The sequence below is a fragment of the Berghia stephanieae genome, chromosome 13 (genome assembly GCF_034508935.2).
Source record: "Berghia stephanieae isolate SIO BIC M18660-M18661 chromosome 13, UCSD_Bste_1.3, whole genome shotgun sequence".
Classification (NCBI taxonomy): domain Eukaryota; kingdom Metazoa; phylum Mollusca; class Gastropoda; order Nudibranchia; family Aeolidiidae; genus Berghia; species Berghia stephanieae.
Window position 1 is genome coordinate 13,370,977 of NC_088372.1, and position 12,455 is coordinate 13,383,431.

The following is a 12,455-nucleotide window of genomic DNA, read 5'->3' on the forward strand; positions in this document are numbered from 1 at the left end:
TATACCGCCTGTTATGCACCAAAGCAGTGCATAAAAAGACTAACAGGGAAGACACTCATTGGTAGCCAATCATCAAGTTGAATTATTCTTTAAATCATATATATCACAGACTTAGTAATATTAAACATGCAGTATAGAAATATACATATACAGGAATAATAACGTTAATGTACAAGTGTAGTTAACTAATGATACGAATATAATGTATTCTTAAAATGTATTCAATTGCGACATAATTAATAAGTAATTAAATGTCATTCCGTGTATTATTCGTGGAAGTATAATATTAGTTATTGCAAAGGGTAATAACTAAATAATAACAATACACCATAACACCGCCAAATGGGTGACTAGTTATCACAATATTTGCTCGATTAGATTATAAACGTTTAGGTTTAAATTCAGTTTTCTGTGTTGGTTTTAATGATCAGGCGGTAGAAGAGTGGGTATTTCCTCAGGCTGTAAACAGAGTGCATCCAATTTTCTCTCGAGATAAAATGTCCCGGTTCGATTCGGCAACTAAAATGAGTGAGTTGCACTCACTTTGTTATGATAAAACAAGAGACCGACTGAGAGGAAAGGTTAAATGGAGGGCAAGACGGACCGAAGAGGAATTGGAATGCACTCTGTTTGCAGCCTAAGACACATATTATCATCGATAGTAAAACCGGTGTATTTTGTATGATTTGTTAATAGAATTCAATAGTCGTACCGTCACTTCCTTCCTAATGACGCCTGGTAACTTAGCAACACTGGCTCAAAACTATCGGAACAATGGCGGACGCCCGTATGAAATATTTCTCCGGCGAGCATAAAAGCGTATCGAGAGGGGGAAAAAACATAAATTTGATCATGTTTTGACTTTTACACATTCTGGTCACAAGACATATGAAAAGTTCTAGTCAGCTTGAAGAATAAAAAGCAATGATTTTCTTTGTTTAGAACCAAGATGGCCGCCGTTGCCGGGCGGCGTGACATCAGACTATTGAATCCAATTGAGGTGCACGCAATTTTGGGACTCTGTCCTAAAGGGTGTGAAAACGTTAATTGAACAGAAGAGAGATACATGGGTTGTCAAGTGGAAAAGCCGGCATAAAAGGATTTATTTTGATTGTTGTTTCGCGTTTAAATCATATTTTGCTATGTTTACCAATCACTGCTATTGTTTACATTATGACGACTGTCCGAGAGGCGTGGTTATGTTCCCTTCCACTAGGTGTCTATTGCTGCGGTCAGTAGAGAGTGGCGCGGACTGATAAGCAACCCTCCCCCCCCCCCCCCCCCCCCCCCCACAAAAAAAAAAAAAAACAAAAACAAAAAAACAAAACAAGACAAAACAAAATGTAAAAACAAAACAACAACAAAAACAGCACACAAACACCCCCCCCCCCCCAAAAAAAAAAAAAAAAAAAAAAAAAAAAAACAAAAACAAACAAAACAAAAAAAAAACAAACATAAAAACAAACCAAAAAACCCCCAACTTTTAATCAATAATGAGGCGCTTGTTTGTGGTGAGGAGTCGTTGTATATTCGCCTGGACATCCTCCTCTGTGTCATTTTTGAGGTGTTGATATATTTTTGGAAATAAGGATCCCAGACAATTCTTAGATCGATGTTCCCACTTCGCATCGCCCCACCCATCTCTCTCAGAATCGCTCGTAGTGGGGTCTTGTACACAGAGTGAGATCAATGCTGCCAGATGGTCACGTAAGTAGTCAATTTAGGCAACATTAGCCAGGCAGAGATTCGTGTTTCCATAATTGATTTATGATTCATTATTATTATTTTTCAATACCCCTTTTCTATTAGAGTAGATAATTTTGTTTAGCAAACCAATTTGTTTTTTTTTCAGAGTATTATTAGTGTTTGGACACGTGAGGTCCTATTTGGTCACCTTTGAAGTCTAAATTATTGGCTTTAAGGAACTCTGGTCATCTGGCTGATCCGGAATTGAGATTCCGAAACTAGAATTGATTCCCTTAGTTGTGAGGTAGTTGTCAATATGGCCGACAGAGCCACTAGCAGTGCTACCAAAGAAATAACACAATATCTCAACGTTACAAATGCTAAATTAGTCGCTGCTTGTATGGTTTCATTCTTTATATTATATCACGGAACACTTCACTTTAAATATGGTGAGACTTTATTTTCTGGCCAAGAATTGAAGAAAGTTTGATGTTCCTCAGTCCTCGGCCTCAACTCTTCTTTGACTTTAGGGGACTGTTGTCAGTTGTATCTTTACTCGGATTTGTTGCTAGGGCTAGCAACTGATTTTTAATTTAGAGATAATTACGCATAAAACAATGAAAGTATTAGTAATATTGATTAGATATTGTGACTGTTAGCCTCTGTGGCTCTTGAAATGACCTGAAATGTATATAGATTATAATAAAAGTGAAACTACGGAAGTCCTGCCAAACTAAACTAGACCAGACGTCTAGACCTATCGTAACTACCTGCTTGTCAATTTTATCTTCTTTTGTTTTTATTTGTTTTCAAACCAATAATTTAGGGAAATTGATATTAGTTGGGATTGGATTATATGCATTTAAACTTAAACATTTCAGCGGTGTTCTCATTGGTATGATGGTGGTCAAACTTTCGAATGATAAATGATAGGCTGTCATTATTCCCAGACGCCTGTCTGGAGATAACAAAAATTGGTTATCCCCAGACAGGTGTCTGGGGATAACCAATTTTTGTTATCCCCAGACGCATGTAGCAAGTGGGCAGAAAGATTTTATGCAAAATGCCAAACTAGGCGTGAAAAATACCAAATATTCTGGAAAAAATACTAGTGGTTGTGTCCCAAAACAGTTAATATATCAAGTGATATTTAACACAAGATGAAAGTAAATAGTGATCAAATGTCAAATCCAGCTCATTTAAAAAAAAATATTTTAAAGCAAATGGATCAATGAAATTTCTTTTGTTACTTTGATCTGAAAACGTCAAACTGGCAATTCGACTTTTTATTTTCAACCAGGAAGAAAGTTGTTAATCATCAAATCTGTTCATAGTCCACCAACCATTTAAATTTTCATTACCTACCTACCTGTTAACTTTATTGATCATCTCTTGTTTCTATAATTTGCTCATTCTGGCCACAATTTTGGGGACGACCGGGAATAATTTTTATTTCGCGGACGAATTCCTAGGCCATGGTGTTGTTCGCCCCAAAGCCCAAAACCCACACCTGTTATTTTCCTGTCTGCTTCGCACAAGACAATACAATTTAGTATCACACGTCCACAAAACTAGATCCAACAACATATTTTTATTCGAATCAGAGATGAAAATAACTCCCAAAACAAGGAAGCAAAAATGGTGGATATATGTTTAGCTCATATATGAATTTAAACTATTCCGATAGCGGTGTAGGCAGCTCAGTGGGTTAGGCCACCTTTCATTTTACTCCTTTTAGCTGCACAGATTCGACCCAGTCGCGACCCGCCCCCCCCCCCCCCCCCCCCCCCCCCCCCCCCCCCCTCCCCTCACACACACACACACATTTTTTTTTTTTACTTTTTCTTTCTTTCTTCCCAATTGATTTTCATTGTTTTCACTTTTGTTCCGAGTTCCGAGCAAGAGTTTTTTTTAATCAGTTAAATTTTTTATTTCTCCGATAATATTATTTCATTATTTAATTTGCTCTAGATCTATTATTGTTTTTTTTTTTTTGTTTTGGTCAAATGATAATAATAATAATAATAATAATAATAATAATAATAATAATAATAATAATAATAATAATAATAATTCTAATATTTGTTATTATTTTTACTATTACCATCATAATCATTATTATATTATTATCAATAATAATATTATTTTTATTATTAATACTCTTATTATCATACTATTACTATTATTATTATTATTATTATTATTATTATTATTATTATTATTATTATTATTATTATCATTATTATTATTATTATTATTAGTATTATTATTATTATTATTATTATTATTATTATTATTATTATTATATGACCCTCCGCCCCGAACGGGGGGTGGGGAGGGGGGAAGAGAGAGAGAGAGAGTTTAATAATAATAAAAAAAAAGAGGTGGGGGAGGATGGATGGGACATTTATCCCTTTCAACGTTCTGTAAAAAGAAGACGGAATTTAAAAAAAAAAAAAAGTGATGTTACCAGGATTCGAACCCACAACGTCGATTATGGTCAAACTTCCAGGGCAGACGACTAAACCATTCGGCCATGACACCCACTTCGAAGTCGACGCATATTGTGTATATGTAGTAACAACTGATTTTAAAGTTGGTTAATTTTATGTTTTTATAGATATTTTATTAACTTTCCTTATTTCTATGTGTATCTGGAAACATTCCATATTCTGGAATGTGGATAATTGTTTAAAAGAGCGGAGTTTCAAATATGCGTCTGGGGATAATGAAAATTCGTTATCCCCAGACAGGTGTCTGGGGATAACGAATTTTTATTATCCCCAGACAGGTGTCTGGGGATAATCACAGCGTAAATGATAACGCTGTGACTGTGATTAGTGTGATTATCCCCAGACAACTGTCTGGGGATAAGAAAATTCTTTATTTCCAGACACATATGTGAAACTCCGCTCTTTTAAACAATTATCCACATTCCAGAATATGGAATGTTTCCAAATGCACATAGAAATAAGGAAAGTTAATAAAATATCTATAAAACCTTAAACGTAGTGTTTTTATGCACCTCCGCTGACGGTGTATCTTAACGGACCGTTTTTATACACCTCCGTCACGCATGCGCATCCCACCCAATTTCATCAGCGATATTGTGTTTCTCTATTTGGACATGGCAGCAGCAGCTTCTTATGGTTCACACTATTATGTTATGACGATCGACCCAATCAGCAAAGTCCGGTCCGCATTCGTGCACCGTCGCGAACCCGCCTGGTAGCATCGTCACAACACACCTTTCGACTAGATGCTCTGCCGTTTCGGGTTCTTGCCCACAGCGTGGACATATTGGACAGGAAGTTAGACCCCACTGACGTAACGCACCGCCCGTTAGGCAGCTCCTCGACCGAAGCCGATTCGCAGCTACCCAGTGTCTCCTCTTACTGGTATCAAAGCCTGGCAACTTCTCACCAAGCTTAGAGGAGTGTAGGTCCCCGTCCCCACGAGGGATTGAATTCGTCCAAACCGACTTCCATCTCGTATGTGCAGCTCTGTCCGTAGTCAGGGATTCTGCGTACAAGGGTTGCCGGGACTTATTTCGGCTCGAAACGGGGCACCGTTCATTATGCGCATGAGAGGGGTATCCCCATTCCCTCTCTCTTTGATCTTACTCAGCCAGTTTCCCGTAATGGTCTCCCTCCGGACATCGGGGGGCTGGATCGCTGCCATTATCGGGCCCCATTCTCTAGGGGTTGTTGCTAGCGTTCCCGACACTATGTGCATCGACTTGCGAAGTTTTACATCCACCTTCTCAACGTTTCTGCTTCTACCCCACACTGGAGCGCAATACTCCGCGGTGGAATAGCATAGTGCCAGGGCGGATGTTCTCAGGAGCGCTTGGCTAGCGCCACAAGTCGATCCCGCCAGCTTCCTCAGAAGACTGTTGCGTTTCTCTATCTTCCGGGCAACCCCTTCGAGATGAACCCGATAGGTAAGGCTGCGATCCAACGTCACCCCTAAATATTTTGGACGCGGCTCATATGGGAGTGGCTGGTCCCCGACTAGGACATTCAGTTTACGGGTGTGCCAACCACTGCATAAGTGAAATGCAGTGGCCACGGTTTTTGAAGTGTTCATCTTCAGGTACCACTTGTCAAAGTAAAATTTGAGTCTGGTGACGTCCTCGCTGAGTACGCTCTCGAGACGGGTCCACACTTTACTCTGAGTAACGAGTGCCCAGTCGTCTGCGTATCCCAGCCTCAGGGAGGAAGTGTTCGGCATATCGCTAATGTAAACGTTAAACAACATTGGCGCAAGTACCGACCCCTGAGGGACCCCATTCTTCAATTTCCTTACTTTGCTCGTGACGTCTCCCAGCGCGACGTGGAATTGCCTTTCCCCTAAGATCGAAGAGAACAACTTCAAGTACTTTTTGCACCTTATGATTTTTGCAAGTTTGAGCATTAACCCATCGCACCAGACAGTATCGTACGCCGCTGATAGGTCTATAAACACAGCACCTGTTTGCTGTTTTCTCTCGAACCCGTGCTCAATATGCTCTGTAAGGGCAATGACCTGCTCCGTGGTGCACCTCCCTTCCCTGAAGCCTGCCTGCTCAGGTGGCAGGGCAGCGTCTAGGACCGGCCCCCATCGGTTTAATAGAACACGCTCCAGCAATTTGTAAAGACAGCTCAGCAGCGAAATGGGTCTGTAACTGTCTGCCTCCTTCGCCGGCTTCCCTGGCTTCAGGATGGCAACTATCTTCGCGTGCTTCCACACTTGTGGAAGCTTTCCTTTTGCAAGGATGTCAGACATTGCCTCTGCTAGCCAGGCCCGTGCCCTGGGGCCCAGATGCGTCACCATATCAGGATATACACCATCTATCCCTGCTGCTTTGCCGTTCTTCACTTCGCTAATGGCTGCACCCACTTCTCTGGGACTGAACGGGGCCGTCCAGTCCGACTCCTCCGCAGGTAGCAAGTCCAAAATCGTACGGTACGCCTTGCGGACACCGCGCTCAAAAGCCTGATTAGGGACCCGCTTACTACGGTTCTTAATATTCTTGGCAATTGTATCTGCCTCGCATTCCGGTGCAGCCTTCGCGAAATTCCGATCTGGGTCCAATTTCTTTATCAAACGCCAAGCGTGGCGGCTGGAGTGTGTAAAGTCGAGACTTTCCACGGTCTCCTGCCACCGTTGCTTCCTTTCCTCTGCCAGAGACTGAAGTAGTCTATCGGCTGCGTCCTGGGACTGGGTCTGCTGGTACTCTCGGTACAGCTCTTCCGACTCTGCTGTCCAGCAAGGGGTGTAGAATTTCCGTTTGCCCCGTGGAATAGAGCGTTGAGCGCTCTTAACCAGTAGCCTACTAAATCTGGTTATATTCTTGGACTTGGGAGGAATGGCAGGGCAGACCTGCTCGATATAGGAACTGAATTCCTCCCAGTCAGCCTTCCTGAAATTCCATCTGCAAAGTGGACATGGCGAAAGATATTTTGTGAACATCTGTAGGATCTTTTTATAAATAAATTTATATAATAATAAAAATAATAATTTAAAAAATCGAAATATAAAACCAGAAAATAGAAGTTGCATTGAAGGTAAAATAATGTTTTAGAAAGACCTTACTAAATGTGATGAACAGTCCGGTGGCTTCGTAGCGCAGCGGACAAGCGGTCAGACTCTAACATTGAAAGTACCGGGTTCGATTCCCATTGCAGATATTTTTTTTATTTAAAAATTTACTTTATTTTTGTTTGCTTTTTTTCTTTCTTTCTTTTCTTTATTTTCTTTTTTTCTTTTTTTCAAAAACTTTTTATCATGTTTTTAAAAAACTTCGATTTTTAATTTTACAGAACGTTGCAAGGGATAAATGTCCCATCCATCCTCCCCCCACCCCTTTTTTTTTTTTTTTTGAGCGAGTCTATTCTTTTCTCTTTTTTGTTTGGCCTTTTGTTCCGTTTCTGAGCATGAATTTCATAAAATTGTTTTTATTTTAAAAAATAATTATTGTTTGTTTTTTTATCCTCTATCTGGCCATTTGGTCACTCTCTGAATATTTCTGTTTGTTTGCTTTTTAATAATTTATTCTTTTTAGACACTTTTTGAGATCGGAGTGGGGACGAATATGACAATTTGCTAGAAACTAGAAAGGAACCAAGAGAGAGAGAGAGAGAGAGAGAGAGAGAGAGAGAGAGAGAGAGAGAGAGAGAGAGAGAGAGGTGGGGGGGAGGATGGATGGGAAATTTATCCCTTGCAATGTTCTGTAAAAAGAAGATGAATTAAAAAAAATAATTAAATAAATTTAAAAAAATAATTAAATAAATTAAAAAAAAAAAAAGTGGCGGAACCAGGATTTGAACCCACAACGTCGATTCTGGTAAAACTTCCAGGACAGACGACTAAACCATTTGGCCATGACACCCACTTCGAAGTCGATGCATATTGTGTATATGTAGTAACAACTGATTTAATGTTGGTTAATTTTATGTTTTTATAGATATTTTATTAACTATCCTTATTTCTATGTGCATTTGGAAACATTCCATATTCTGGAATGTGGATAATTGTTTAAAAGTAAAAAAGCGGAGTTTCAAATAAGTGTCTGGGAATAACGAATTTTCATTATCCCCAGACAGGTGTCTGGGAATAATGACAGCCAAATGATAAACCTAGCTGTTTCTTTTCCTATTTTATTATTATTGTATTACATTTCATTTGCAAAATAATAAAAATAAAAAAAAAGATCTAATCACATATCTGAGTAAAATTTAAAACTACAATCAAAACAATGAAGGAAAATTTTACTTCTATTCAACACAAGCAGCACAAGCTTAACGTCTTCTTCTTCTTCTTCTTCTTCTTCTTCTTCTTCTTCTTCTTCTTCTTCTTCTTCTTCTTCTTCTTCTTCTTCTTCTTCTTCTTCTTCTTCTTCTTCTTTTCAACATCTCATCATCATCATCACTTTTTGATATCAAACTTTGATCTGAAGATTACGGAATAAGTGCTATTGAGTCCCGGCTTATTATATGTAGTGATGGAATCTTCATAATGTTGAGGATGTGCGAATTGTGTGTATGTGTGTGTGGGTGGGGGGGGGGGGGGTTGTATGTGGTAAGGGAGAGGGAAGAAAAGAGTGTAGGACAAGAGGAGAGAGAGTCCGTGTGTGTGTGTGTGTGTGTAGAGAGAGAGAGAGAGAGGTGACAAAGAGGACTGCTGTACTGTATACAAGAATGTGATGACAGAGAATAGGTCTGTATAGAAGGAATGAAGTTGACGCCACTCAGCTCTTTGCTATTATTTTTTGACAGTGATTAGTTCTCACTAAATTATATCAATCAGTCTAATGGTTACGCAGAGTTTTATGTTGGTATGTTAGATTGTCTGTGGATGTTGTGAATATTTAACCTTAACGCATATCATCAATGTACATATACACACACACACACTCTCTCAAACTGACGACGCACAGTATTATGATGACCTAGATCCAAAGCCGCGGATCAAGCTAATAGCTGTACGTCTATACGGAACTTCTCTCATCGACATATGTTGGTGCTCATTGCATTTTTGAATTTTCAGTCGTGCACTAAATGTCATACTGGATTTGAACAGAGAAATAAAATTTTTGTAAGTCCTGTAAGCAATAAAGTTAAGAATAAGTAAAGATTGTGCTTCCGACTGCATCAAAATATATCCGCCAGGCTTTGGGTGAAAAACTGCAGGTCTAAATGGACCATAAAGTTAACTGTTTGATCTTGACATAATATAAACATAGCTTTGTAAAATGGATATTTTTGAAACAAAATGCTTGTAAAATTTTTATTCTTTGTCTCTTTTATACCTTTTCTAGGTAATGACTCTTGCAAATGGCTGCTTAGTGAGGGTAGATTTCCTGGTCGGAATACATGGCAGCCCTATGGATGTATGATGCACAAATACAGCAAGGCGTGAGTTGAATTCTAATCAATACTGGGTTGCTTGAAGGTGTGGAAGAGCATGATTCCTGAAAATATCAGAGCAACCAATAAATTGACAATCAATATTCCATAGTTATTTAAAATGCGACCAGTTTAAAACCAATAAATAGATAGTCCGTCAAGGCCACCCCACCTCACCTAGTTGCGTAAATCTTCATCACATGAAGCTGCAACTATTTTGGAATTTGATTGGATTGTAAAGCTGCCAAACCTGTTGTTTTTAGCTTTGTGATCTATTGATCTGTTTTTAACCTCAAAAGTGGGCTTTCTTAATGATTTTTAACTGAAAAAAAACTATGCTTTTGAATATTTTACTGGAATGTTTGCTTAAGAGGAATATTAGGAACAGCTCTTGTCACAGAATTCATTCCAGATAAGAGGCATTCCAATTAACTGATTCAATGAGTGGCCTCTATAATTGGGACAATCTATCAAGACTACACACTACACACATTGCATCAGCTATATATAATGATAGTAATACAGCGCATCTGTTAATTTGTTTGTCTAAAATTTTGTCTTTCAATTTCACTAAATTTAACATTACACATGTTTAGTCAAAATAGCAGATGAAAGTGAATGGGTTACAGTATCTTATGACTACACATTTATATAAAAAAAAAAAAATAACAATGTGAAATTGAATTTAAGAGCTTCAATTTAATTACGAAAACAGATGAAATGGACGTTTCGGGTTTTCCCTTTATCAACAAAACAGGAATGAAGCACTACAGACGAATGAGATAATGTGGTAGTGGTGTTGTTAAGATGAATAAGCCATTTATAATGGAAGTACATCGTCATCCCACATGTTAAGTGTTGCTGTTGGTTAGGGACCCCAGTAAAACTTTTTGAGCATGTTTAGTGGATATTGCGCTATATAAAAACTCAAGATTTTTTTCACGCAGAGATATATTCCTTGAATGACTTTTATTATCCCCATAGAGATGCCCGTACGTGTATGCATTATGTTTCATACTGGGGTGGCCATAACCACATTGCTTTTCTTGGAGACTCCCGGATACGCCAGGTGTATTGGGAGCTGGTGTCGATTCTCAGTGAGGAGCCGGTGGACACGAATGGGAAGGAACACAGCGACCTTGCCTTTACCGACAACAAAATCAATGCCAAAATTGTAAGTAGGTGGCTCAAAATCAAATCAGCTGGACTCACCGTTGATTGATTGATTGATAAGGAACAAACTTGTAAAAAGAAAAATAATTCCCTGTATTCATATCGTAGTGGAAATTTGTCTCCAGGGTTTATTCCAAGGGAGGACTGGAATAACCCAGGTGTCAGCTGCAGTGCAATGCAGTGCCGCGATTTGAGCTAGGGCGAGGTGACTTGCTCAAGGCCACTCACAGACCTGCCTATTTTAGTACGATTTTTGGACCCAAATACGTGGATTACGATTCCAGAGGATTTAGTATGATTTTTTGGTAATATTTTCTTTTTTCCGAGGGTGAGTGATGCTGAACATGATACATTTGATGCAATGATACATACATAAATGTCATTCATCAATTGTTGTATGATGCGTCACATTTTGTAAATTTGTACTATAAATATTATTTCAGCAGTTATATAATGCTGGTTTTCACTTATATTTTTCTCTTACCTTTATGAGGATTTGCATAGAATTATGCATGCAAGCTTATTGTATAATTTAAATGACCTCAGGCTACATTTAAGCTTTTACTTCTTGTTAAATAAATTTTTTTAAATGGAATTCAATTGAACAATGAACCTTTCAATTAAAAACTGTATTAGTATTGCTAATAAGCTTAAACATTAATGGATTATTTCCCTTTATAATAACTAAAATTACTGTATTTTGGTTTTAAAATTTATAATGATCATTTATTTTTTTCATTATTATTTTGTATGAGTCTGATTTATTTATTACCAAGCGGGCAGCCTTAGGAACGCTTTTGGGTTCAAAATGAATTCACTAGAACCATTTTTCGAAGTATTTAACATGTCTATGCGTTATATGTGTGAATTCCCCATCATTTTACCAAAAGTGATAGTATTAGTAGTATGTTGTAGGAATTGTTAGTAGAAGTTGTTGTAGTAGTAGTAATAGTAGTTGTAGTAGCGGTTTTAGTAGTAGTAGTAATAGTAGTAGTAGTAGGAGGAGGAGGAGGAGTGAATGCTCAAAAAAAAAAAAAAGAGACATGGATTTTTATATAACATAACGGAAAATATCTTGTCACTGGAGCAAAATGTCAGAAATTTCTTTCACACCCTTTCTCTTCTCCTTAATATAAACGGACTGACCGAGTCAGACTGAGTGTTACTGTTGATACTGTGTAGCTAAACACAGAATATATTGCATTTACTTCAAATAAAGATTAAAATGCTCTTGGGAGCATATTCTTTCAGAAAATTAAAAAAAAATTTTTAAATGCAAATCCAAAATTTGTACCTTCCGACTGATTATGTCATGCACTGACACAATTATTGTATGTTACATACTTCAGACTGAGATGAATTAGAAAAAAATAGGATACAAAAGATTGTGATGCAGTTTCAAATTTGTCTTCATTGTTAACTGTCTTTGACATCCGCAGGAATTCCTATGGCATCCAATGGTGAACGAGTCGATGTATGACGTCTACAGGAAGTGGCTCAAAAGTGACCAGCCAGGGGCTCGACCCAATATTGTCATCACTGGCAGTGCTATGGTACAGCAAAAAAAAAGTTTTTAAAAATCCATTTAATATAGTAGAAAACAGAGAACTGGTATAGTGATCTTGATTTTGATAAAGATAGAATATTGAGTAGTGATTTATTCTCTGAGTTTGGGCTTATCCTGGTTTTAAAAAAAAAATTGTACGC

At 38.0% G+C, this 12,455-nt stretch overlaps 1 protein-coding gene across 2 annotated transcripts in view; it reads left to right on the forward strand.

Moving 5' to 3' along the window:
* Positions 1 to 1,984: 1,984 nt before the first annotated feature.
* Positions 1,985 to 12,455, forward strand: part of LOC144959321 (N-acetylneuraminate (7)9-O-acetyltransferase-like) — a 44,929-nt gene continuing 34,458 nt past the window's right edge. For both annotated transcript variants that reach the window (XM_078891875.1, XM_078891876.1), the window contains exons 1-4: positions 1,985 to 2,135; positions 9,488 to 9,584; positions 10,560 to 10,749; positions 12,188 to 12,301. In XM_078891875.1, coding sequence (XP_078748001.1) covers positions 2,003 to 2,135; positions 9,488 to 9,584; positions 10,560 to 10,749; positions 12,188 to 12,301 — 534 coding nt within the window. In that variant the 5' untranslated portion in view covers positions 1,985 to 2,002. The remainder of the gene's footprint in view (positions 2,136 to 9,487; positions 9,585 to 10,559; positions 10,750 to 12,187; positions 12,302 to 12,455) is intronic.